We start from the raw sequence: 25,255 nt of genomic DNA, 5'->3' as shown, positions 1-25,255 counted from the left end.
CACCGGGGGCCGGGAATGCCCTGGAACCCTCAGCGGGCGGGAGGGGCCTCCCGGCGGCCGGAATAGATGTGCGCGGGGCGGGTTCCGGGCGGACCGGAAGTGCGGCCGAACCCGTTGCCGTGACAGCGGGCCCGGGGCCGCCATGGAGGCCGCGCTCACTGACATGTACGACCAGGCGCTGCTGGGCATCCTGCAGCATGTCGGCAACGTGGAGGAATTCCTGCGCATCCTCTTCGGCTTCCTCTACCGCAAGACCGACTTCTATCGGCTCCTTCTGCGGCCCGGGGACCGCCTGGGCTTCCCGCCCGGCGCGGCGCAGGCCATGGCCCTGCAGGTACCGGCGGGGCCCGGGGGATGGCGCGGCCTGGCCTTGCCGGCGGCCGGGGCTCTCATTGCCGCGGGGCCGAGCCTCACGGGCCATGTCTCCCCGGCTGGGCGGTGTTGGTATCGGGCCGGCCGAGGGGTTAGCTCCGGGCAGTTCTGGGTCACGTCTGACCTCCAGCTGCACTGGGCAGGCTGGGCTGGAGGCCAGCTGAGGGCTAGGATTGCATCTGCTGGGATCGCATCTTCTCCTGCACCTGTCTGCCTGGGCACAGGCAGTGCCAGCTCAGCTGTCCTGCAGCTTCTCCCGGGCCAGCTCATCCTGCCTGCCTGTTGGAGACTTTGAGTCCAGGCTTGCCAATGGTCCCTGGGTGAGCCTGGAATACGGGGTAAGGGGAGGCTTCCTGGGAGCCCCCTCCCAGCCAAGAGCTGAATCTCATTGCTCTGCTTTTCCCTGGAGTAACCAGCCCTCTTCCCAGGCCAGGGTGAGGCTGGCTCTGAGAACACAACCCTAAAAGCAATTCCAAAATGCCCCCAGGGCTTTCTGAGGCATGCTTGATGCGGCCATTCGACTTTCCAAAGAGTCATGAGCTGTTTTTGTGGTGACTGCAGCGTCTCGGGGTGGGTGTGGTGCAGAGAGAGGCGGGGCAGGAAGGAGCAGGTGCCCAGGTGTGTGATGCTCCTGTCCTTGTCTGGGCAGTGCTGCTCACTATGCTGCTGCCTGTGTTTGCTGTTCCCCCCAGGCGTTCCGGGTGTTCGAGCGCATGGCCAGGCAGGACGATGAGAAGAGGCGCCGCGAGCTTGAGGCCAAGCTGAGGAAGAAGGAGGAGGAGGAGGAGGCAGCTGCAGCTGCCGAGAGGGTGAAGCTGTGTCCTGCAGCTCAGGAGATCGAGGTGGAGACCACGGAGCACATCCCAGCAGCAGGTGCTGGGGAAGCTGCAGGCACACAGGAGCCAGCTGCAGCCCAGGGCACTGCAGCCCCCAGCCCGCTGCCAGTGGAGCCTCCAGGGGCTGCTGCTCCAGCAGAGCTGCCCACGTAAGGCTCTCTCACTCTCTTCATGCTTTTGGTGGGGGGAGGCAGAACCCTGGGCAGGGTATCCACTGTTCCCTGCACAGCCTTTTTGCATTTTGGTTTTTTTCTGCAGGCACTCAGCTCTTTGGGAGGCTGTGAGGGTTTCCCTTGCAGGCTTCCAAGGCTGGAGGCATTGTGTAATTCCCCACAGCAGGGCAGCAGTTGTTGCGCTGTGGGTGGTTCAGGGTTTCCCACTCTGTTCTGAGCAGGGGAGGTGGCATATCCTGTACATGGCCCCACAAAGCTGGGCTGGGCCATGCAGCTCCTCCACAAATTGGTTATGGTGTGCACTGTCCCTTTTCTGGCACCTGCTCAGGCTCACGTTGAAGTCCTGCAGCTTTTTTGTGAGTGCTGGACTCCTGGTGTGCTGGGAGACATACCAGAAGCCATATGGGAGTGTGCACAGACACCTGCAGTACCTGTGAGTGTGCACAGACACCTGCAGTACCTGGGAGTGTGCATGGATACCTGCAATACCTGTGAGTTGGTGCTGGAGTGTGCACAGACACCTGCAGTACCTGCAGGTTGGGGCTGGCAGGCCTGGCACAGACACCTGCAGTACCTGGGAGTTACCTGCTGGCAGGCCTGGCAGCCGCAGCACCAAAGGGCTTTGGAGCGCTCTGGAGGTCTCTGGCCCAGCCCTTGGCTCTGAGCAGGGCCAGGTTTGAAGACAAAGCAAGTGCTGCAGAGTTTTCTCTTTAGCTTGGTGGCTTTCCAGCAGTGCCAGGCAGCCTCCATTTGTGCAGAAATGTCTTTGTGTCACAGTCCTTCCACAGCTTCCGGGACACTCCCAGTCTGGCTCTGCTGAGCAGCAAGCTGTGGGCTGTGGAGGGCCAGCATGGCCTCTCTGAACCTGAATGCAGGTCCTGTACAGGCCTCACTCATCCTTCCCCGGCATCGCCCTGACCCTGAGCCAAGTCAGAGCTGCCCAGCCCTTCCTCAGGGCCCTCATGCCCACTGAGGCTCAAAGTGCTGTGTTTCTTTGCTGACCAGGTCGGGGGTGATGCTGCGAGCTGGCTGTGTGGACTCCATCTCCTCCTCCCCTGCCTGGTATGTTCTGTGGCCAGACCCATGTGGTGGCTGTGCCATCTCTGATCACCACAACGGTCCTGACCATGTGTGGGGCTTTGCTGTGCCTCGTCCCTGCTGTCCCCTGGTGCTTGCTGAGGAGGGAAGCTTGGGCTGGGGGTCCCTCCTCCCAGCCACTTTTGGAGCAAGCTGCCAGAAAGGAGCGGACCACTGGAGGACCCCCAAATCCTGTAAGGGGATAGAGAATTCAGAGCTCAGACTTGGAATACGGAAGGCATAGTCTGAGGAACAAAATCTTGGGAGCAGTGGAATGATAAGTGGCAGGAGTGGAGAGGTTTGGGTCTTCTCCCAGGAGGTGGCTGGGCACTCAGGCTCCGAGTTCAAGGCTGCTGGAGCTCAAGGAGCATTTGGACAATGCTGTCGGGCAAATGGTGGCATCATTGAGGTTGTCCTGTGCAAGGAGTTGGACTCAATGATCCTCGTGGGTGCCTTCCAGCTCAGGGTATTCCATGATTGCATTATTCTAGGACAATGTGGAGTCAGGTTCTGCAGCCTTCGCTGGAGCTGTGTTGGGGAAGAGCCTGAGCTCTGGCTGTGCTGGGGACAAGCCTTGGAGTGGCCACCACAGGGAGGGGGAAAGGGGACAGGCAAGGTGGCTGCTGAGTCACATGGCCCAGTGGAGGAGGAGAAAGGCCTTGTGTGTAACTGATGTGCATCCCATGGGGTAAAGATAAGCCAGAAGCCAAAAATGAAATCATCTGCAATGCCTGTGCTGGAGCTTTCTTGGTAAAGGTGGATTTTCTCTGGGGCTGCCTGTCTGACCCCCAATCCCTGGGCAAAATTAGCAAATCAAAGAAAGCCCTGCCAGAGTGCACAGCAGAGACCTGGGTGTGTCCAGCCCAGCTTTCTCCCAGAGGAGAAGAGAGGGAGAGATTGGAGGCCCAGTGAATCTGTGAGCAGAGGGAGCTGGGCTGGGCTGAGTGCCAGTTGCTCCTGTCCCTGTTCAGGCCACGTTTGCTGTGGTTTGCCCCGAGAAGTTTCACCTCAGGGCTTTGGTTGTGGGGCAGCAGCTGGTGTGAGGAGAGTTCAGCTGCCTGAAACAAATGTCAGGGCTGCAGGAAGGAAACTGGAGGGATCAGGAAGGAAGGTGGGGGCTCGCGTGAGAGCAGGATTGGTCTCCCCAAGAGGGGTGGTTTCTGCTGTGTCTGGTGAGAGCCTGGTTAAAACTCAACCCTTGCAAGCGCCACCCTCTGCGTGTGTCCTGGCACTGCTGCAGCTTGGCCCCTGTCAGACCTCACACTCAGGTGCTGTTCTGCAGCCTGCAGCTGTGGCATTGAGCACCAAGCCCTGCGTGGCAGCTCTCCCCTGGGTGTTGCCATGAATAGAAGGTGCCTTCTGCTGCGTAGAGCTGCCACTGCAACTTCTGCCCTCCCCACTGGGCTCTTCTCCCTCTTCTGCTACTGCTCCCACCAGCCCAAACTCGCTGGTGGGGTGAAACACCTGCAGCCCCCTTGGCGCCCTCCCAGTTTAAACCCGTGGTGGGTGAGACCACGTGCCGGTGGCCCTGTCCCAGTCGCAGAGTCTCGTGGTTTCCAGGCCAGGAGCAGGGGGTGTGTGCGGGCTGAAGGAGGGCAGAGGAGCCCGCGGTTTGTCCCGCTGTAGTTGGTTTCGATGCCTCTGGGGGGCACTGGAGCCCCCGGAAAGGCACTGGGGGCCGGGCGGGCACCCCCCGACAGACTATTAATAATTTAACCAACTGCTTAATTCTCCACAGCCCCTTCCTTCTGAGCAAAACCCAGAGCTACCAGCCTGGCTACGAGGGGCGCATGAGTAATGCACAACTCTGGCAGCAGGAATGCGGAAAAGAGCTTAAACAAAAATATTTTCCATCTCCCTTCCTTCCCCCCGCCCCTCCAGCCGCTGGTGAAGAAAACCGCTGCCACTAGAAGCTATATAAAAACTTGCTCATTCTGTCAACCTGACGGCTCTGGAAATGTAGGGCAGGTACCATCCCAGATCTGCCAGCTCCCATCAGAGCCTCGCACTGCGCCCGGGTGCTGGGCTGTTGGTTGGGAACATCTTACGAAGCACAGTGAGGTGGTAGCAGCTTTTTCAGGGTCGATCCAGATGAATCAAGCCAGTTTTGCAGGTGTGGAGGTTTTCAGGGCTCAGTCTGGGGCTTGGCCAGGTCTCCCCAACTCCCTCACTTGTGAAAGGCAGGTGAATCAATTCCTTTTTGCTGCACGTTGCTGTGCCAGATCACCCAGCAGCAGCTGGTGTAAATACACCGAGGACTGAGGTGTCTTTGGGGTGACACTCGTGCCAGGAGCTGTGCCAGGGGGACAGAGATCTCTGTGCCACAGAAGAAACCAGGCTCCTCTTCCAGCTGCCCCAGTTGTGGCAGCTCTCTTGCTGTCCCTGCCTTGCCAGGAGGGCAGCAGGACACAGCCCTCCTCACACCTCACCATGGGGCTGCTCTTCCTCGCCTTGCAGCTGCACAGTCCCAGCTCTGGCTCTTCCCCCATCTGCTCCCAGAAGCCATCCTTGCCTGAGCTCAGCTCCTAATTTTGAACACCTCTGCTGCCCAGCACCCTCCCCTTCCCCCAGCTTGGATTCCATCCTGCATATATTTGCCACACAGCATTTAAAATAGAGCCTGGCAGCCCACGTGTGGCACTGCGCAGCCCGGCCTGTGCTTGTGCTTTATGACTTTGGTTCCTGGCTTCCCTCTGCTCCTTGCTTTCTCCCATTGTAAACTGGGGGGAAGCTCTCATCCCCCTGCCCTGTGAGTCCCTTCTTTACTCCAAGTATGGGCAGGAGGTGGTGCAGGAGGCTGGGAAGGGCAGTCCTGGAAGCCTGTGCATGATGGTGAATGTCTCACCTTCATGTGTTTCTCCCTCCAGCTCTTGTGTCTCTCCCAGGTGCTCCAGCCAGGTGTGCTCAGGATGGGGCAGCTCTGGTCTGTACCTTAGAGATCATCTGGGCAGGTGAGGTCTCTGAGAGGAGGATCTTTGGGTGTGGACACCCAGGAAGCAGGGCCTCTGGGGCACAGGACACCGTGCCAGGTGGGGCCAGGAGGATGTGCAAGTGCCTCATTCCTGAGGAACCCTTTGGCTGCTGCTGGGCACGGCAACATGCAGGGCAGAAACCCTGGGGTCTCTGTGGCCTCAGCCATTCATTCACCTTCTGTGGTGTGGAGAGAAAAGGGGCAGCAAGAGGAGTGGGCTGAGGCGAGGAGGGGGCTCTTCATGGCTCCTTGAAGGAGACCCTTCAGGTGTTCTGGAGCCTGTGACTGGGGAAGGGGCTCTGCTCACCCTGTGCACACAGTGCCAGTGCCAAGGAGGGGGGCAGACAGGCTGCTGCTGAGCAGCAGAGCCCTGGCCATGCTGGGTGCCCCACTCACCTGGTCCAGGTGAGCCCCCCACCGGGCAGGTCTACCTGGATTTGCTCTGCTGTCCCTGGGAGGGAAGTTGGGGCTCAGCAGTGACCTACAAAAACCCCTGGGGTACTCGCTGGCTGGATTGAACCAAAATGCATTAATCTGGTGAGCTGACTCCTGACATTCCAGCTCTCTCCTGTGACCCACCACTCCCATTCCCAGAGCCCCTGGCCACCTGGAGTTAACCCTTTGTGGGCCGCACTGGGAGCATCCCTGGGATGACACAGCAGTGCTCTGGGAAATTTCCATGAGGCGCCTGTGTGAGTCTAACTCAACTTAGCAACGGCTTGGCTTTGCTGGAAGCCCAGATGGCATTTTGTTGTGAGGTGCCTGCAGGATGGGCTTCCTGGCATGGCTGCATCCTCCTTGAGGTGCTGGGGACAGGAATTTCACTGCTGGTCACCCTCTCTGGGGGAGCAGGGCTATGAAGAGGAGCTGTTGCTGCATGCTGCTAACTTCAAGGCTGGTTTTGTTGGGCTCAGAGATTGCGTTGTCCCAAGCTTTCTCCTCTCAAGCCTTTTCCATTCAGAAGGGAGAGGAACCCTTAGGTGCTCAGCAGTTTTGTCTGGGACTGTCCAGACCAGAAGCCAGTTAAACTGGTTTCCTTCCCCGCTGCCCCTATGGGCTTTCCTGATGAGCTCACCTCAGAGTCCATGCTGTTTTTCCAGCCTGACCTAGAAAGGAGCTGATCTTGATCCATATTTAAGGAGAATCTGTCCTGGTTCCGATTCCTCTTATGCACGTGGGGCTGTGCACAGGGAATTCCTCCAGCACGGCCAAGGCCTGTCATGAGCAGGAGTCAGACGGAGCTCAGAGAACCGCCTGACCTGATACAGCCGAGCTCCATCTGGCCCCGTATCCTGTCTCCATCAGCAGCAGATGCTGGGGGAAGAGGAGAAGAACAGAATGAGCGGTGCAGTGATACTTTCTCTGTGCTTTCACCCTACCCGGATACATAGTGGCTCAGTGCCTTTCTAAACACTTGGTCCTTCAGCCCTTTGGGGGATTATTATTAGATGATGAGGAGCAGTCAGGGTCCAATTTTCCAGGGTTCTCATGGAGAACCAGGCCCCTCCAGTTGGGTAGCTGAGATCAGCAGCAGAGTGCCAGCTTCCCTGTGCTGCACTGAACTGCTAAGGCTTTTGGTTGCCCTACCAAGGTACTGAGCTCCAAAATTAGGTCCTGGGACCAAAAATAACTAAATTAAAACCTATAAATTTTTTCTCTCAACAAGCAGAAAATCCCAGGGCTGGAAACCAAGGGACAGCATGTGCCCAATTCTTAGGTAAAAAAGCAATCACTGTTTGCTTGGTTTAATATTGCAGTGTTCACCAAAAGGGGTCTAACGTGGAAAACTACCTGGATTGGGCCAGGTTCTGTTGGTTCAGGGGTCTGAGAGGCCACCTTGTCCTCTATTCCCACAGCTCAATCCCACTGGCTTCTTTTGGCCTTATTCCCCTTTGCCAGGGCAGCCTGGCTGGCTGCGTGCAGGTCTCTCCCTCAGGAGATCTCTGAAGCCCAAGGTTGTATAAGCTCTGTGCAAACAATAAAGATCCCAGGGCTCTTTTCCAGACGGTGGCACGTCCTGCTGTCCTTGACCTAAATATCCCAGCAGGAGTGAAATTTAGCCCCCTGGTGCCAGCTCTCCAGCACTCTTCTGCAAGCCGGTGGTGGCATTTCCACTTGCCTAATGTCAGTAAGTTGGCGCTGTGGAACAGCTCGGTAAATAACTCGGGATGCAAAAGGGAAGGCTCAGAGCTCTCCTGAAGTGAGCCAGCTTGGAAAAGAGCAGGGCTCTCCCCCAGCAGGGAGGGGGGCAGAGCATCTCGGTGGGGCTGGTGGGGGCTCCAGATGCAGAGGAGGCAGGTGCATTTGTTGGGTGGCTGCTGGGTAGAGCAGCAAAGGCATCATGTGGGCACCTGGTACCCAGGAGGCGCCTTGACCCCTTCCCACTGTGTAGACTGGGCTTCGTGGCACAATGGGATCTAGGGGGATGTGTCCTGATGGGCTTGATTTTTGGTTGTTGGTCCCATCCTGGTGGTAAGTTGAAGCTCTGAGGCTTCCTGAAGGTGAGGTGACCTTTGAAGTACAAGTCATATGGGGAGCAGCTGAGAGAGCTGGAGGGGCTTATCCTGGAGAAAAGGAGGCTCAGGAGGAACCTTCTTACTCTTGAGAACTGTCTGACAGGAGAGGATCTGGCTCTGCTCCTAGAGAACAAGGGACTGGAAAAAAGGAAACAGCCTCAAGTTGTGCCAGGGGAGATTTGGTTTGGATATTGGGAAGATTTCTTCAAGGAAAGGACTGCCCAGCCCTGGCACAGGCTGCCCAGGACCATGATGATAGAGTACTTATCCCTGGGGGGTTTGACAAACGTGCAGATTTGGCACTTGGGTCCGTGAGTTAGTGGTGGCCTTGACGGTGCTGGGGACAGAATTGGACTTGATCTCAGAGGGTTTTTCCAACCAAAATAATTCCATGATTCCATGGTCCTTGTAAGGCTGGTGGTGGGCACTGCAGGCTTGAGCCTGGGCTGCGCTTCCTGGCTGGGCTGTGCCTCAGGTTTCAGAGTGAGGGGGAAGGCACTGGCTTGTATTTTTCACTTTGTGTTTTTGAGAGCAGGATCACCAAGCTGCACAGTGCAGTCCTGGGGGTGTGTGCTGAGGACCCCAGGGATAATGGGCTATGGGGAACTGTTGACAGAGCTCTGCCCACTTTGGGTGTGAAGAAGACTTTCCAAAACTGGATTTGGATGGTTCTCCAGCAAACCAAATACACCTGGGTTGGAAGAAATCCTGAGGACTGGGAGGGCCCTGGACCACTGCTGCTCAGGGCTGGAGCTTGCTGCTGGACAAGGAGTGTCACAGAGGATGGGGATGGATCACAGGGGATCAGAGGGGATCCTGAAGCTTATTGACTGCAGTGTGACTTGAACTGTAAAGGAAGGGATTTGGCATTCAGCTTGCTTAATGCTGTGCCAGAGCCCTCATTAGTTGAAGTGGTGATACAGAGAAGCCTTTGTGGAGCCCTGGGTGCTTCCTGGACCCCAGCGAAGGTCTGGGAGCTGCAGTCTTTGGTTTCCTACCCTGGCACTTCCCAGGCAGAACCCAGAGACAGAAAGTGCAACTGTCCTGATGTTTTGATGCCAAAAGATGTTAAATCTGGAGGTGGGAGGGAGGCTCCTTTGCAGCTTGCTTGCAGAAGGAGTGCAAAGCTGGGATTTTCCGTGCACACAGTCCCTGCAGCTTTGGGAATGCAGCTTTCTGATGAGGTTAAACCTCTGGATGCCCTACCTGTTGCTACAGCACCCACACTGGAACCCTGAGGAGCAGAGGGCACACTTTACCCTCTTCAAAATCATCTTAGAAGCTGGTGTTTTTTAGCTTTGGCTGAAGCTTGGTAGGAGCTTTTTGGGGTGCACAGACCTTTCTGTATCTTGAGGCACTTTTGGTTCTCATCTGAAAGGCTAATAGGCAGAAGTTCTGGAAATCTGCATTCCAGTAAATCTGTATTCTGTTGTGTGTGCTGGTGTCTTTGGGTGAGCGTGGCCTTTCTGCAGCGATGCAGAATGGGCTCTGCCATCCCCCTGCCTGCCTAGCTGGCACTGCTCTGTGGTTTCTACCCTGCTGGGCTGCCTGCAGCCCCTCTAGTGCTGGGAGGGCAGGATGCAGGTGTGGTGCAAGGAGCTTCCCCAGGAGGGAGCAGGGATTTGTGGTAGAGTGAATGCCTGGAGGCTGCCAGGGCTCTGGCAGGCCACCCTAGGAGGGTGACCCGAGTGCTGCCACAGCAGGAGGATGGTTATTGCTGACATGGTGCTGGTTCCCAGCAGCCCTGTGCTACCTGCAGTTGAACTGCTCCAGGCTGAGGAGATCACCTTCCTTGAGTTGTTCTCAAAATCCTTGGAATTTTTTTCCTTCTTCTTATGGGGGGAAAAAGGGGTCCATTGGCATTATGAGATATCAGTTCCTTCCCATGACACTTTCTCACCTCTGCTCCTCATACTGTTTTGTCTTTTCCTCAACTTCTGCATGCTTGCACCAAAACTCCTCAGTGAAGAGGAACTCAGTGAGCTGCCCTGCTTCTTCTCAGCTCAACCAACCAGATCCTTGGGTGTGTTTGGTTCCTGCTCTTCGTTTGTGTCCAGCACTGTGTTCACAGAGTTGGTGCTGCAGCTGTTGAGCTCCAAGGACAGAAACGTGTTCAGCTGACTGTCCACAGAGCCAGGATTGCTGTTGCCATTTCCACATTGCTCAGCTCATCGTGTGTCACCAACCCACGGAGCTGGGAATCCCGGAGCAAGAAATGCCCAGGAATCTGTGTATGGGGCTTGACATCCAGCATGTCCACCAGGGACAGCACTGCCACCTCTCAGGGAGTCCTGTCCCCTTGTGTGGCTGCCCAGTGTGTAGGGAGGGAGTGGCTGCAGTGCCAGGGACACGCAGTGGCTGCGCCATGTGGCTCTGAGGAGTGGGGAACAGATCGGTTGCTTCTTGACGGTGCATTGTTAAAGGTTTCACCTCCCCCAAAATGACACATTGCGAGCAAAAATAGAACAAGACAGAACACATAGACCCACCCCCACCATCCCCACCACCCGGCAGCCAAGTGCACGCAGTGCCAAACCCTTGGGTTTAAAAGCTGGTGCTTTGTCACCCTGCCTCCCCTCAGTCCTGCCACCACCTGCCCCAGCCCAGCAGATGTTCAGGCACATCTGGTGAGTGACCATCACACCAGGAGTGGCTGTACTGCTGGACAATCACCACCCAACCCATGCTGTGGGCTGGATCTGACCTCTCTTCAGCTGCTGGGTCTGGGATGTGAGCAGGAACCGTGGTGTTGGTGCAGGAGGTTCTCTCGCCCCCTGCACAGTGGCGCTCTTGGGACAAAGTGACGGATGCCTTTGGCCAGGAGAGCCACCTCCGGCGTGGTGGCATGGCTTGGCCCAGCCTGCTGTGAGCCAGAGCTGTCTCCTGTGAACGGTGAGGGAAGCTGCCTCCCAGCCAAGGAGCAGGGTCCAATTCTGGAGTGCCACTGGTGTGTGCTAAGCACAGTTGGACCAGGCAGAGATCTGGTTGGAAAACGTCCAGGAAAGGAAGAGTTGCTCCAGGAGGTGGTAGAGCTGTCAGCCGTTTGTCAGCAGTGCCTAACAAGGCTGTGGCCTGCCTTCACTACCCTGCATCCTCCATGGCTCCAGAGCTGGCAGTTACACTGGCAGTGAAATTATCCAGGCTTCATGAGTCCCCCTGTGATCCTGCTCAGGGGTACAAAGCCCATGCATGGATTTTTAACATTGGAAACAGAGCTGAAGCAGAGGTTGGTGGTGTCTTGGGTAAACACCTGGGGGGATTTGGACTGGGAGTTGGGGAGGAGAGGAGTGGAGAAGTGATGGCACTGGAACTCACATCCCCAGGACGAGCAGCCATGGGTGGAGGGAGGTTTAGGCACTCTTCAGGGGGAGCTTCTCCCTCTGAAGCTGGATGAGGGGCTGCAGGGCCTAGGAAGTGGGGCTGAGCTTGTCCAGTGAGCTGCACGTGAGGCAGAGGTGGTGGTGACATGTCCCTCCTTCAACCGGCCGTGCTCCAGTTCTGGCACTGTAGCAGCTCTGGAGAAGGACAGAGCTGTCCCACAGGGACAGGTGGGCTGGGAGTAAGGCTGCTGTCACCTGCACAGTCCCTATACTGTGCAGAGAGATGTTGGACAGAGCAAGTCCTGCCTCAGTTTCCCTGTTGCCCAATTTACACTGGCTGTGGGGCTGGTGAGTCCACCCGAGCCCTTGTAAGCAGTGAGATTGCATTTGGTAATCTCCCGGTGGGGCTGCCCAGAACTGCCTGGCTGGGATCTGCTCTCTCTTCTCCTGAGGAGAAGGCACATCCAGGGCAGACCTGGTGGCTTTGTGACAGTGAGTGATTGCTGGTTTTATCCATGCTGAGGCCATGTGGCATTTGCAGCTGGCATCTCACCGTTTGTGCCTTTGTACCAGTGCATTTCTCCCACCTTTGATGATCTGCATCTGGTCTCGCGAGCCTTGGCTGGGCATAAGCCCACTGCCTCCTCCTGCTCCCTTTTGAGTTTTTCCCAGGAGAGGTCTGGAGGAAACAGGCCAGGGGAAACAGCTGTTTGATGGTTCTTGTCTGGTCTTTTGTGATTGCAGGGAGCCACTGACACTTGGGGTGGCAATTCCCAGCTTCCTCCAAGTGGCTTGCTTGCAGGTTTGGGAGGAGCCAGGTTGGGCTCTGCCTTGGCCAGCGTGGCCACTGAGCCAGAAAACTGGGCTTGTCATGGAGGGAGGCTGCAGAGAACTGAAGGGTGGGGCAGGTAGGACTGTGGGGTGTCAAACCCCCTCCATGCTGCTGCCCCTGAAGGTCACAGAAGAACAGAAAGTGGCCAACACTGCTTAGAAGGAAACACTCTCTTAGGAGGAAAAAAGCCCAGCTGGGTTTGAAATTGGGTCAGATTTGTCCTCTGGTACACCGTGTGGCCTTGTGGCCAGGCTGGGATGGAGGGCAGGAGTCCCATGAAGCTGTGCCGTGCCTGGGCAGATGCCACAGCATGGGTAAACATCTTGTGAGCGCATTTAACCAGCCAAGCTGCCCCGGGCTGCACAGACCCTCCTCCCTGCCAGGGGCTGATGCAGGGTGGTCGCTGAGACAGTTGTGCCTTGAGAGCCAAGCTGGGTTCCAGCACTGGGTCGTTCCTAGGTGGGGACCAGGGGACACACGAGACAACGCCTGGGGCCATGCCTCTGCATTTCAGCAGGTTTCCTTCCCGCGGGGGTGAGCCCTGCAGACCCTGCCAGCCCAGCCCCTGGCCGCCTGCAGCGTTGGGCTCCTCGCCCTCCAGCCTGTTTGACTCCTCCAGTCCGGGGGCGGCTGGGAAGTGACAGCTGGAGCCAACGCAGCAGCCCGCTGCCATGCCAACCCTGTTTCCATGGCAATGGGCACCCAATGGGCGACTGCCAGCCAAGGCCAAGATGCCCGAAAATGAAGCGATGCCCCCTGAAATGGCCAGCAGGGGCTGGGAGCCTGGGAGCTGCCAGTGCCAGCAGTGCCTTCGGGGCCTGGGAGCGGATCAGAACCACCCCAGTGCACAGTGGAGCAGGGCAGGTGAAACCCTTGGTGCACCCTGTGAAACCATAGAGAAAAAAAATGGGGAGGTGCAGCCACGACGACAGCCCCCTCCGGCTGTCTTACAGCCTAATTTAATTTAAATAGATGGCTCTTACATAACCCTCAGGGCACTGTGCTGCTGGAGCCAGCCCCACCCCATGCTGGTGAGGCCCCCCCCAGAGTGGGGGTCTCAGGAGGGGAGAGTGGCACAGGAAGATAGGCTCCCCAAAGCTGTCTGTGCCCTGGGGCTGCTCCTTACCAGCCCCCCTTTATGTAAGTCCCTGACCCCCATGTTTATCCAGCTCCACATTGAAGCCTAGGTGGGTATCAAAACATTTTAAAATAACTCTGCCTTTTGTTAGCACCACAGCTATCTTTAGAAGAGATTTGATTTTATTTGAAAGCCCTCTCTGTGAGGGTTCAGTGGAATAGATCCGAGCCCAGCAGTTTAAAGGGATATAGGTGTGATGATCTCCTTTCTTGTCTGGAAACGCAGTATTGATTATTGCTTATTGATATGATAAACTCCATCTTACCCCTGCAGCCATCTCCTCAGCTTTTCTGGCATTTCCCCAGCTGGAAGGGGCAGTGTTGTGCTCAGAGTGTTGCTCATGATTCACTTGTCCAGGCACCCTGGGATGGCTCTTGAGGCATCTTGGTCCCCAGCTCCATCCCCTCCCTGTGAACAATCGCCCTGCTCATAACAGCTGGTGGTTTTCCCAAACATTAAAATCAAGGTGAGGAGAATCAATGCTGTATTTTCAGGTCACAACCATAGGCCACCACCTCTGCAGCCATGACAGTGGCTTGGGGGACAGCTCACACCCAGCACATGCCAGTGTCCCTGCTCCAGCTGTGATGGGAAGAGGAGGGAACAAGGAGCTCTGCGCTGGAGCAGAGGTGGTCAGGAAAGTGCTCTGGACCCACTGGGGGCCAGCTCTGCACCTTTTGGGCAGCCAAGCCATCGTGTGTCTCACCAGTTGTCCTTTCAGCAGGGTTGTTGTGCCTGCAGCAGACTGGGGAGACGGGACTGTGAATCACCCACAGTGGGCAGGGTGGCTGTGGTCCCTTTTTCCTGGGGCTGCTTCCTTGGACCTGCTGCCTTCCATAGAGCCAGCAGTGAGGGAGAGATGCTGTAGGAGGAGCAAGCAGAGGCTATGACCTCCCTTTTGGTTTCTTGCGTCCTGTTCTCAGGCTTCCTGCTCTCTCCAGGCTCTGATCTTTCTGACATTTTACCTGTCTCCCCTTTCTCCCCCCACAGGAGACAGGAGCAGTTCCAGACAAACCCCGACAGCTACAACGGAGCTGTACGAGAGAATTACACCTGGTCCCAAGATTACAGTGACCTGGAAATTAAAGTGCCTGTGCCCAAGCACATTGTCAAAGGCAAACAGGTAAAGTGATGCGAGTGGTGTCTCTGTAGCATTTCCCTTTCCATTAGGGTGCACAGCTTTCCTGGGAGACTGTGTTTTGTATTGAAGGACCAAGATGTGGTTGTGCCTTATTCCACAGTGTGAGTCTGGTGAGGACTGAGATCACAGCCTGTCCGTGTTCCTGTTGTGCTGCAGTGTCCTCTGCTCCATCTCAGCTAGGCTCCCTGGCACTGCCTCACCCCTTCTGTGCTTTTTCTTTCTGCTTCCACTACCTGCATACTCACACGCGTGTTTTGGAGCCTGGCTGGGGATGGATGCCCTTCCTCAGTTGTTCCTCTGGCTCTGAGTGTCTTCTGCCTTCTGTTTGGAAGCAGGAGCTGCTGGAACGGCTCCTCTGGCACTGGGGAGCTGGATCAGGCACAGCCCCTGTGTGGCTTGACCTGCTCTAGATGGAAGGGAGCCGGCCTGGGGAGGAGGCTGTGGGCCAGCCCCTCCTCCTGGCTGGCTTCATGCACAGAGAGGTCTCTCCTCTCTTTGGCTCAGGCAGGAACTCCCCTGTTCTGCTTGTGCTCACACTGTTTTTCCTGCACCCCTTCTGTTCCCTCCTGGTCAGGGACCCAGAGGGAGTGTGCCCATGGCTGGCCTTAGCTGGAGCTAGAACTCTTTCCCAATGCTGCCCTTCCCTCTGTATTTTTCCATTTAGGAAGCCTGTGCTCCCCCACCTCCTGCTCTTCTCTGCTTCCAGGGTGGCTGAAAGGAGCACGCTGGAGTTTGTCACTGGCTTCAGCCTACACAGCTCCTCAGCATGCCAAGGAATGTCACTGGCAGCAGCAGCAGCAGCCCGGGCCAGAGGGGTGAGGGGGCACGGCTGTCACAGGCACAGCAGGGCACCAGGAAAATGCATCTCTCCCAGTGGATCTCTAAAACAAACCCAGAGTGTTTCTTGAAAGGATTCTGGGGTGTCCAGATGGATATTCCATCCCTCTGCATCAAACTTTGGTCACGATTCCTCTCCCTGACTAGGGAAGTTTCCTCCATGCCAGGGAAGTTGTGTTCTTGCCAAAAACCCCACACAGGGCTCTGTCTGCTCCATCCTTGGCCATGGAGAGGTTCAGGAGCCTGCAGGAGCTCACAGGAGTGAAGACAGGATGTGGTTTCCTGACCTTCCTTGGTTCAAGACTGTGCCATGACTGTGGAAGAGTCCCTGCACCTCAGAGGGGGCAGAGGGGCTTTAAGGCACCCCCTTCCCCTGTGCCCGTGGCATGGCTCTGCCCACCTTTGCCCCAGTACCTGCCCACGCTGCCCTCTTAAAGCAATTGGTTGTTCAGATGCTGGACTTCCCTTCTCCTTGCACTCTCTTTCCTGATGTTTTGTTCATCCATCCTTCTTGGGGCTCCTCTTGGCAGCTGAGTTTCCATTTCCAAATGATTCTGTGTATTCACAGCCTCGGGGGAATGAGAACAGAGAGGCTGGGGCTTGGGCCAGAGCAGGAGGACTCAGAACAATTTAAAAGCTCCATGTACTTTGGACATGTTGTTCATGGGTACTTGCACAAGAGCAAGATTCTCTTGCATTCAGACAACTTCATATTTTAAAAAAATTACCAGGTTTTTGTCTTCTGCCTGACAAGGCAAGATTAAAAATTTCCCCATTTGGTCCCTGGGTTCAGAGTGCACCCAACTCTAATGTTGCTCACAGTCTTCCTTATGACACTTTTTGGGTTTCAGGCTGTTGCTATGGCACATTTTGCTCTGGTGAGCTTAAGGTTTCCTTGTATGGAGCTCAGGGGTCCTTGGAGCAGGAATGGGTAATTGGGTAGGTGAGAGCATCTTCCCCCATGGTCCCCCCTCTCTGATCTACTTATGGGCGCAGCAGAGGCCCATGGATCTGAGCACTCAAATAGAGATGATGACTCCAGGCCTCTCTCTTTGCTGAACTCAAAAGGAGACAAGCTCGATTCCTCTCTCAGTGTGTATTTGCTTGTTTGAGCTGCGTGGGTGGGCGTGGGCGTGCAGTGTGCACAGAAATCACTGTGGTGAAAAGACCACAGCACACAACGAGAACTGGCTTTCCTTGGGGGCAGCCAGGTGTTCCGGGGAGCAGAGGTGCTCACAGGGGGCACATGGGGAGGGACAGGAAGCTTCAGAGCTGCCAGAGTACTGTGGGTTGCTCTTGGCCTTCCCCAGGTGAGGGCTGTCCACAGGTACCGCCTTGTGCACACCTGAGTCCTCTCAGACATGTCCCTCCATGCATGGAGGGGCTCTCCAGCAGGGCATGTGCTGCCCCTGTCCTTACTCCTGAGGGGCTGCTGTGCTGGGTGGGGCCTTCTTGCTAGGTGCAGGTAGAAGCAGTGTTGGAATGGCTTCTCATGTTGTCTACTTGCACAGCAAAGTGGCCAGGTGAAGTCTTCCCAGACTTCTTCCATTTGGGTTTCTCTTCTCCCTCTCTCAACTCGTTGCTGGTCCCAGAGCTACCTAAAAGGTGTCCCTTGGCCCCACCAGATACCTTGTGCAGCCACCTGTGAATAAAACCCTCTCACATTTGGTTGTTTTTGTCCATGGAGAACCCACAGACACAATGCCTTCTACAGACCTGGGCCTGCCATGTCTCCAGCTTAGGAGTCACCTTGCCTTTTTCCCCTTGGTCCTTCCTTTCTGGGCAGGCCCTGTCCTGTGCTGAGAGCCAGCATCAGTAGCTCTGTCCCTGCACCCAAGAGCCTGAGCAGATGGTGGTGGTGGAGGGCAGAGCCTCATCCCCCTGCCTCTTGGCAGTAAGGTGTCAGCACTGGGCTGAGGGAGCTGCTCCTCTGGAGGTGTTTTCATCCCAGCCAGGTGACATCCTGCTGTCCTCTGCCATTCTCCTGTCCCTTTCCCAGTCCCCGGTGAGCACAGTCCTGCTCCCAGCTCCCACTGGAGCTGAGTCCCTGTGCTGTGTGTGCTGGGCCTCCTGTGCCCCTGCCGGAGCACACAGCAGGTTTGGGGGCTGTACCCTGGTGACATCAGTCACACACAGCCGCGTTCCCTCCCTGGCTGGAGCCGCTCTGCCTGTCTTCTGCCTGCGTGGAGCTAGTGAGCTGCTGGAAGTCTCCTAGGTAATGGATAATGTAATAACATTTCAAATGAGATCTGCAGAGCAGGAGGAAGATCTGGGGGAACTCTGGGAGAGAATGCAGGCAAATCTCACTGCAGTCTCCTCCTCTTGGGCCAGCGCAGGGGGCCACAATCCTGCCCCTTCCCAGCCAGGTCCTCCCCACATCCCCTGGCTTGGCGCAGGCTCTGCTGGCAGCTGCCTCAGGGCTGGAGGGGACAGGAGAGAACATATGGTCTCCACAGAGACCAAGGGAACTGCGTGCCTCTCACAGCCTGCCTCTGTCTCCCTGGGGGACAGCCATGTCACCTGCGTGGCAGGTCGGAGCAGGGTTCCCCATATGGCTGCTGTGGGTGGGAGCTGGCCCCGTTCCTGGGGACGGAGCTGCCCCTGTAGCAGGGAGCCAGGAAAGCGTGCTGCAGCATTCCTCCTGCACACAGCCCCTCCTCACACACCCGATGGGAGGCCTGGCTCAGCCCAGGGCTGCCTCCAGCAGCAGAAGCAGAGCCAAGGAGCAAGCTTTCAGCATGGTGCAGCAAATAGGGGATGACCTGCTGCAGCCCTAGTGTAGGAACCCCGACACTATCAGCCCCTGCTCAGCTATCAGGATCACACACACTCATGCCCAGCTTGGCATGGTGGCAGAGAGGCAAACCCTAAAGAGCTCTCTCACAGCGAGTAGATGTCCAACCTTTGAATGCTGTTTGCAGGCCTGTAGCATTACTGGTCTTCTTTGAGGGGAAACTGAGGCACAGGGTAGAACCAGCTGCCTTGAATCCTTCAGGGGTCCCCCCGATTGCCAGGCTGTACTGCTTTTCCTTCCCTGAAGAGGTTCCCTCTCTCCTCTGAACTGTCACTCTTTGCTGTGAGAGAACAGTGGGATTCTCACCCTGCTGCTACAGACAGGACTGGAAGCTCTTCTCTCTCTCATCCCCCTGCAAGTGCACTTGACCCCAAACCCCAGCTTGCACAGTGAGAGGGGAAGCAGGAGCCTTCTGGATTATTGTGTCTGTCTTTGTTTCCAGGTGTCTGTGGATATCAGCAGTGGTGCCATTCGTGTAGCAGTGCTGGAGGGAAGCAGCCAACACGTCCTCATGGAAGGGAAGCTCACCCACAAGATCAACACAGAGAGTTCCCTGTGGAGCCTGGAGCCTGGGAAGTGTATTTTGGTAAGGGTGGTCTACACCAGCTGTGTCTGCTTGGCTCGCAGTTCTGCCACGCTTAACCCAGGAAACTGGCGCAGCTGGAAGTTGGAGCCAGCTCTAGATGCGTCTGGCTTTGCCTGTCCAACTTCTGGCTCATGCTGCCCTTGCCTGTGTGCTGTGCCTTGCCTCCTACTCCTGACTTGCCTGTCAGGGTGTGGGCTGGGCAGAGGGGTCCCCAGCTCCAGCTGAGGGCAGGCAGCACAGCCATCACTTGAGGGTGGTCTCTGTCCTCAATCCCAGCATGGGGCCCTGCACTGCACTGCTGGTCCTGCACACCTGGCCTTGCTGACCCTGCCCTCCAATTCTCCTGGCCCCACTCCAGCCCCAGCATCTTGGCAGGTGCCTGTTCCTCACCATTCCTTTCTGTCCTGTCATGGGATTCCTGCTTGCCCTGTTTGAGGTGGGCACTGTGGGTCCACTACCTCCAGCAGGCCTGTGGTTTGCTGTGGGTCTGTTGTCCCAAATCATCCCTGTTGAGGAGGTCTCAGGACAGCCGATGCCCAGCTTGTGTTATTGGTGGGTTCCCAGCCCCAAGCCTCATTTCTGAAGTGCTCCAGATGTTCAGGCTGAGGGTGTGAGTTCAGCTGTGCTCACAGCTGGAGCTGCTGCAGGAGTTGTGCCCTTCACCCTGGGGTCTTGAGTGTCAAACAGTTTCCAAAGTTTATATGCCAGTTTGGGGGCCAGGATTGTGCTAGGAGCAGGATTTTGCTACCTGTAACCATCTTTGCCCTATCCTTTTCCACCCAGAGGCTTTTCCAGGAGAGTTTCAGGAGTACCAAAGCTGTTGTGAGACCCAGGAGAGGACACGTGCTGTCTCCTGGGTAGGAATGAGCTGGCTCTAAGCCTTTCTCCCTGTGGCACGAGGGTGGCAGCAGATGAGCACCCAAATCCAAGCCCTCACAGTGGAAAATGGAGTGGAAATGTGCTGCCAGAGTCAGGAATCCCGTGAATGGTGTCTGGGGAGGCTGCACAGTGCCACTTGACCGCTGCTGATCCACAGGGATGTACCTCGAGTGACAGGCTGGTGCCAGAAGGTTGAGTGAGGTCCCTGTAAGGGAGAGGAGCTTCTCTGATGCTGCTAGGCCACTGAAGGGATGTGGTAGTGGCATCCTTAGCCTGCATTTTGTAAATATTCATAAACATCTTCAAAATTAGCTGATCTTGGACAAAGAAACAATCCTGGAAAGGCATGAACCCGTTGAAGAGGAGGTGGCCCAATGGGTGTCTGCTCCACAGTGTGGATGGAAGTCTGGAAGTCCCTGGTGGGTGTTGCCAGCATCAGCAAGGGAGGCAGCGTCTCCTGAGTGCCCATCAGAGGCCGGGGATGGCGCGGGCGGAGCGAGGCTCGGTGCCTCCCGGAGCGGCCGTGGGGAGCAGAGGGGGCCCGTCACCCCCAGCCCCAGAGCTGGCTCTTGCCTCGAATAGCACTAGCCCAGGCTTGTGAGGATCTCCAGCTGGCTGCCAACATATTGATGGTGGGATGAGATCTCGCTTGAAGAATTGTAAGGTAACTGGAGCAGAGTGAGTAATCCTCGCCCAAGAGCAGCTCCTTTTCCATGCGCTGAGTAGCCAGGAGTGATTTGCGCCTCCTCCCAACTCATTCATCAGGGGACACCCACCCTTGTAGGAAGGCATTGCTTCATTCAGCGCCTGGATGGGGCCATTGGGGTTTCTTTGGGGCTTATGGGGCATATGGACCCTTCCTGTGCCCCGGTTTGTGCATCGCTCCCTGTGAGCTCCAAATGCAACAATTGGGCTGTCTCCCTCCTGCAAGAAGCTGCAAGGTGCTGCCTGGCTTCCCTGTGGGACCCAGGGTGGCATTCTCTGGCAGGGTGTGGCTGTAGCCAAAACTGAACTCACCCAGTGCCAGCGCTGGGGTTGTCCGAGGAGATCCTGCCTGCCTTGGGGACTGCTTGGGGCACCTTGGTGGCCCTGTCCGTGGTTTGTGAATTGAGGTGATCCCTGCAGCAGAACTTGGTCTTGGTGCCAAGGAGGTGGAATCTCTTTTGCTTGGTCCTTTCTGTCTGAAGAGGTCTCAGTTCTGTGCAGAGAGGCTGTTGAGTCCTGTGTCCTCTTGCAGGGTGTGTCAGGGATCATCAAGATCCCCAGATTCTTCAGGTGGCTGCAGTAACAGCTTTCTCACTGTCCTCAGCCTCCCTGGCCTCCTCCAGCTCCCTTCTGGGATGCCATTCACAGCCGTGCCACCAGCAGACTCCCTTCTCCTCCAGCTCTTATCATGGGGAGATTTTTTTGCCTTACAACCCATCCTAGTTCTGCTTCCCCCATCCTGCCTGGTGTTCTTATTCATATATCATCTTCATTATGTCACTCACACTCCAGCAGACCCAGAACTCCCCTCACCAGCATTCAGAGACCACTCTGCTTTCCGCCTCCTGCTCCATGGAGCTATCCCAGCTGGAGCCCAGCCTGACACCAACATGTTTCTCATCTCATCCTTTGGCACACCCGTGTGCACGGCAGCAGAATCCAGCTGGCATTGTTCCTCAGTGCTCTGGCGACGTGGGGTGGGGGCCTGTCCATTCCTCCTGCTCAGGATTTTGTCCCAGGATCGTGCCCCTGCCTGTGGCATGCTGCACGGTACCCTGGTCCTGGGTGTCTTCCCTGTGCTCTCCCTTCTCTGTCACACCCGCTTGCTTGTTGAAAGTGAGATTAAAATAACCTCGCTGTTTTTAGCAATCCCCACTGGGTGTTGTGCACAACTCCTTTTGGTATTATTTTCGTTGTGGAGGATTTTTCTCCCATTCCTTCTCTTTTTCTCTTCCTCTCAGCCTTTGTTTTCCACGCTTGGGCTTTTGTCAGCAAGTCCTGCCTTGAACGTTTATTGCAGTCTTGGCTTGCCATCCTGTGAGCCATGAGGCTGAGGGGATGCAGTTCATGGTGCTCAGCCCTGCCCTCCCCGTACTGCTGAGAGCCCTCACTGGAGAAGTTCACAGCTTGCCAGCAGCATCATGGGGTCATCCCTCCCATTCCAAACCTGAGGAGCCTGAAGGGTGCTCCTGCTGCAAGTGTGGACAGTCAGGGCTGCTGACCCTCCACTTTGCTTTCTGTCTTAGGGTGATGTTCTGGGGGCTCCTCCACTCCCCCACCTGCCCACCCAGGGTTGGGAAGCCCAGGAGCAAACCCTCGGTGGCTCTCCCTCCCCTCCAAAGTGGAACTGTGCAATTAAAAAGAGAACAAGCATGCCTGTCTAGCTGAAAAAACTAACGCCTTCCCCAAGCTGGAATATTTTACCGGCTCTGCTCTCCCAGAAGGATTAAACCCCAGCCACCCCCTCCTGTATTAATTGGTTCCTTTTCTTCACACCACGGAGAAGCTTGGCTCCGTAACAGGAATGGCTGTCCGTGTTCTCCCCTCCGGAGCTATTGAGCTTCCTGGGAGGTTTGAGCAAATTGTATTGTCTGCCTTTATTGATGATTTTGCAGAGGCCGACGAATGCCATAAATCTGCCCTGCTGCTGGGATTAGTGCTAAAATAACATGGGAGGAAGCAGCCCACTCTTCCTGGAAAAGCTAAAAGCAAGTTGGAGTTCCTGTTGCAGGATGCCCCATGCTGGCCTCAGCACAGCCCTGCTGGCCAGCCAGCTCTGTCCAAGGCACTGCCATCGGGATGCCTGTGACTGCAGCAGGTGGATTTTCCCACTGAGGGTGTTGGCTGGAGCAGGGATATATCTCCTCTCCTTCGGGGCTGCTGCTGAGCTGTGGTGCCACAGGAAGCAGGTACTGGCAGTCAGCAGGGGTGGCACAGAGCAGCAGGTGATGTCCTTGCCTCCTCTGCCACCCGTGCTGCCACCCACCAGCCAGAGCCAGGGGAGCTGAGGCCAAGGTTCCTTCTAGGTTAGGGAAAGGCAAGATGGCTGCCACACCAGGGGCCCTGACCCCACACTCCAGCAGACACAGCCTCCTCATCCCACAGTGCTGGGCTCTGCCACTGCTGCTGTGTCAGCCATGTGGCCCCAGGCCAGTGTCACCCCCAGCCACTGCTGTAGCGTGGGCTGAGATCTTTTCCTCAGGGTGTGAGCTGGGGCTGTGGGGGCCCACAGCAGGGTTGTGCAAAGCCTTTGGCTGCTGGGGGAGGGAGGCATAAGCATGCCACCCCTCTGCCAGCTGTGAGGCTGGGTTAGTGTGAGCTTGACTTGACTTCCACTGGTGGGCAAGCACCATGCTGCTGTCAGCCGAGCTCTGCATCCCTGCCATGGAGCTGTGAGGTGGGCAGGGGTATCAGCCACATCCTGGGCAGGACAGGGGCTGCTCTCCCCATTCGCTGACCCACAGCTTGTCCCCAGATCAGCCTGAACAAGGGAGATGAGTACTGGTGGAATGCCATCCTGGAGGGCGAGGAGCAGATCGACATTGACAAGATCAACAAGGAGCGCTCCATGGCCACGGTGGACGAGGAGGAGCACGCCGTGCTGGATCGCCTCACCTTTGACTACCACCAGAAGCTGCAGGGCAAGCCCCAGAGCCATGAGCTGGTAGGTGCTGGCTACCTTGTGCCACCTGCCCTTCAAGGGTCCCATCCCCAGGAAAAGGGGCCCCATGGCTCTACTCCATCTCAGAGCTCCTCTTCACGTGTCCCCCCACACTAACATTTGGAGGGGGGGGGGCAGGTTCTGCTGATCAATCTTTTGCCATGCACTCCTGCCTTCCCCTTCCTGGCACCGTGGCAAGTGCCTGTAAGCCCAGACCCCCTGTACCAGGCGTGGGCCCCACATCCCTGAGCCTCTTTCCCCAGCTGGCCCTGCTCAGGGCTGCACCCAGGGGGTCTGGGCTCAGCCAGGAGCTGCCTGGTGCTGCCCTGGGCGCTGTCTGGGCACAGAAATGATATGTGCCCCTGGCAATGACCACTGCCAGCCAGGCAGGAAGAGGCACTGCTGCCCACACCCCTTCCCGTGGGTCAGGTGGCCACGCAGCCCCAGCACCTGTGGGATGAGCTGCAGAGAGAGCAGGGGGTGTGGGGAGCAACGTGGCATCACCCCGGGCTGACGGACGCCTCTTTGCAGAAGGTGCATGAGATGTTAAAGAAGGGCTGGGACACCGAGGGCTCGCCGTTCCGCGGCCAGAAATTCGACCCCTCCATGTTCAACATCTCCCCCGGCGCCGTCCAGTTTTGACAGTGGCAAAAACAACTGAAAAATAAAGCGGGAAGAGGCGACCTGCCCGCCCCTGGATGCCCACCAGGATCCTCCCAGCCAGCGCCAGTGCCCGGGACTCACTGATCCATGCTGCCGGCACCGTCCCTGCTGTGAGGGGAAGCCTGAGGAAGTGGGCAGATTTACATCCTGTCACCACGGCAACCTGGGCACCAGGACCCCTCTCCTCCCCTCCTCTCCCCTCCCTCACCTCGAGCTGCTCCATGTTTTTCTGGAATAGAGGGAGCGTGTTGGGTCGCGTTGGGTGGCGTAATTACTGTTTTTGGTGGAGGAGGATACTGCTTTTGGGGTTTCTGGGGATGCAGAGCCCTCCCTGCCCTGGCACGGGGCAGCTTTGCCCCTCACAGGTGGAGATGGGTGCTGGGTATGGGCAGTGGGGATGGGGAAGCCTGCCCCTGCCTGCCTCTGCCAGCACCCTGCCCACCTGGCACCCCCAAATCCTCTCGCCAGCCCCACTCCAGGGTATCCCAAGGGGGCTGTGCTGCCCCTGCCCTCTGCCCAGCCCCGGGGGAGGCTTTCTCCTGGCTTCCCCCTCCTTCACCTCCTCACTGGACGGTTGTCAGGACACCCGGGAGTGGGCAGAGGCCACAGCCATCCCCTAGGGTTTGCGCCCCCTGTGTCAGGGAGCAGCAGGGGTGCTCCCCACAGCACTGGCGTTTGGGGGGGCTACAGGCCCCCCCCTCATGGCCAGCAGCTGGGCAGGAGCCCCTGAAACATACGGGTTTCCCTGGCATGGTACTTGGGGGTCTGAGAGTGGGGTCTGCCTGGGAGAGGAGGCCCCAGCAAGCCCAGCCTGGCTCTCACAGCTTCTACCAGCCCTCCCCCCGGGGTGTGTGGGCTGGGGGTCCCCGGCCCGTTCCCCACCCCTCACCCCCAGCCTGCAATAAACACATGTCACCGTGGGGCCTGTGAGTGACTCCGTGCCACCAGGGGAGATGAGTGTGCCCGATTCTCCAGCATCACCTTGCTTAGGGACAAGGACGGGGACACTGAGCCCGGGGTGTCTGTCTGTCTGTCTGTCAGCACGGGCTCCAGACACTGGGGTGGGTGTTGTGGTGGATATGGGATTCCTGGGAGAGAGTGGAATTTGGGGGTCCTTCGGGATGTGGATATAGGACTCCTGGGGGTGGAGGGAGTGAATTCTGACATCCCTGGGAGGGGTTGGGTGTAGGATACCCGAAGGAGGGCTGGATTTATGGGTTACTTATGGGTGCGGGGGTGTTGGAATATGGGATCCCGAGGAGGAGGGGGGCTAGATTTGGACTCCTCGGGGTGTGGTGTGAGATCCCTGGGGAGAAGTGCTGGATTTTCGTGTCCGTGGGGCAGGGGGGTAGGTCTGGGATCCCCACAGCTGGCTAGGTTTCACACGGTGGGTGCTTTGGGGATGCCACCCCCGAGGTGTCACCCACCCCAGTGCCGGCATCTCCCGGTGCTGATGCGCTCACCGGGCCCCCCC

General features: G+C 57.2%; 1 protein-coding gene across 1 annotated transcript; it reads left to right on the top strand.

Moving 5' to 3' along the window:
- NUDCD3 (NudC domain containing 3) lies at nucleotides 1-24,701 on the top strand. The gene is given in 7 exon segments (XM_036396804.2): nucleotides 1-41; nucleotides 43-334; nucleotides 1,065-1,357; nucleotides 14,226-14,358; nucleotides 18,450-18,593; nucleotides 22,933-23,121; nucleotides 23,650-24,701. Coding segments are annotated over 7 exon segments (1,188 nt in total). The 5' UTR covers nucleotides 1-15; the 3' UTR covers nucleotides 23,761-24,701.
- The last annotated feature ends 554 nt before the right edge of the window (nucleotides 24,702-25,255 follow it).

Source organism: Molothrus ater, chromosome 28 (genome assembly GCF_012460135.2).
Source record: "Molothrus ater isolate BHLD 08-10-18 breed brown headed cowbird chromosome 28, BPBGC_Mater_1.1, whole genome shotgun sequence".
Taxonomy (NCBI): domain Eukaryota; kingdom Metazoa; phylum Chordata; class Aves; order Passeriformes; family Icteridae; genus Molothrus; species Molothrus ater.
Note: the sequence above shows the minus strand (reverse complement) of the source record. Positions and strands in the feature narration are given on the sequence as shown.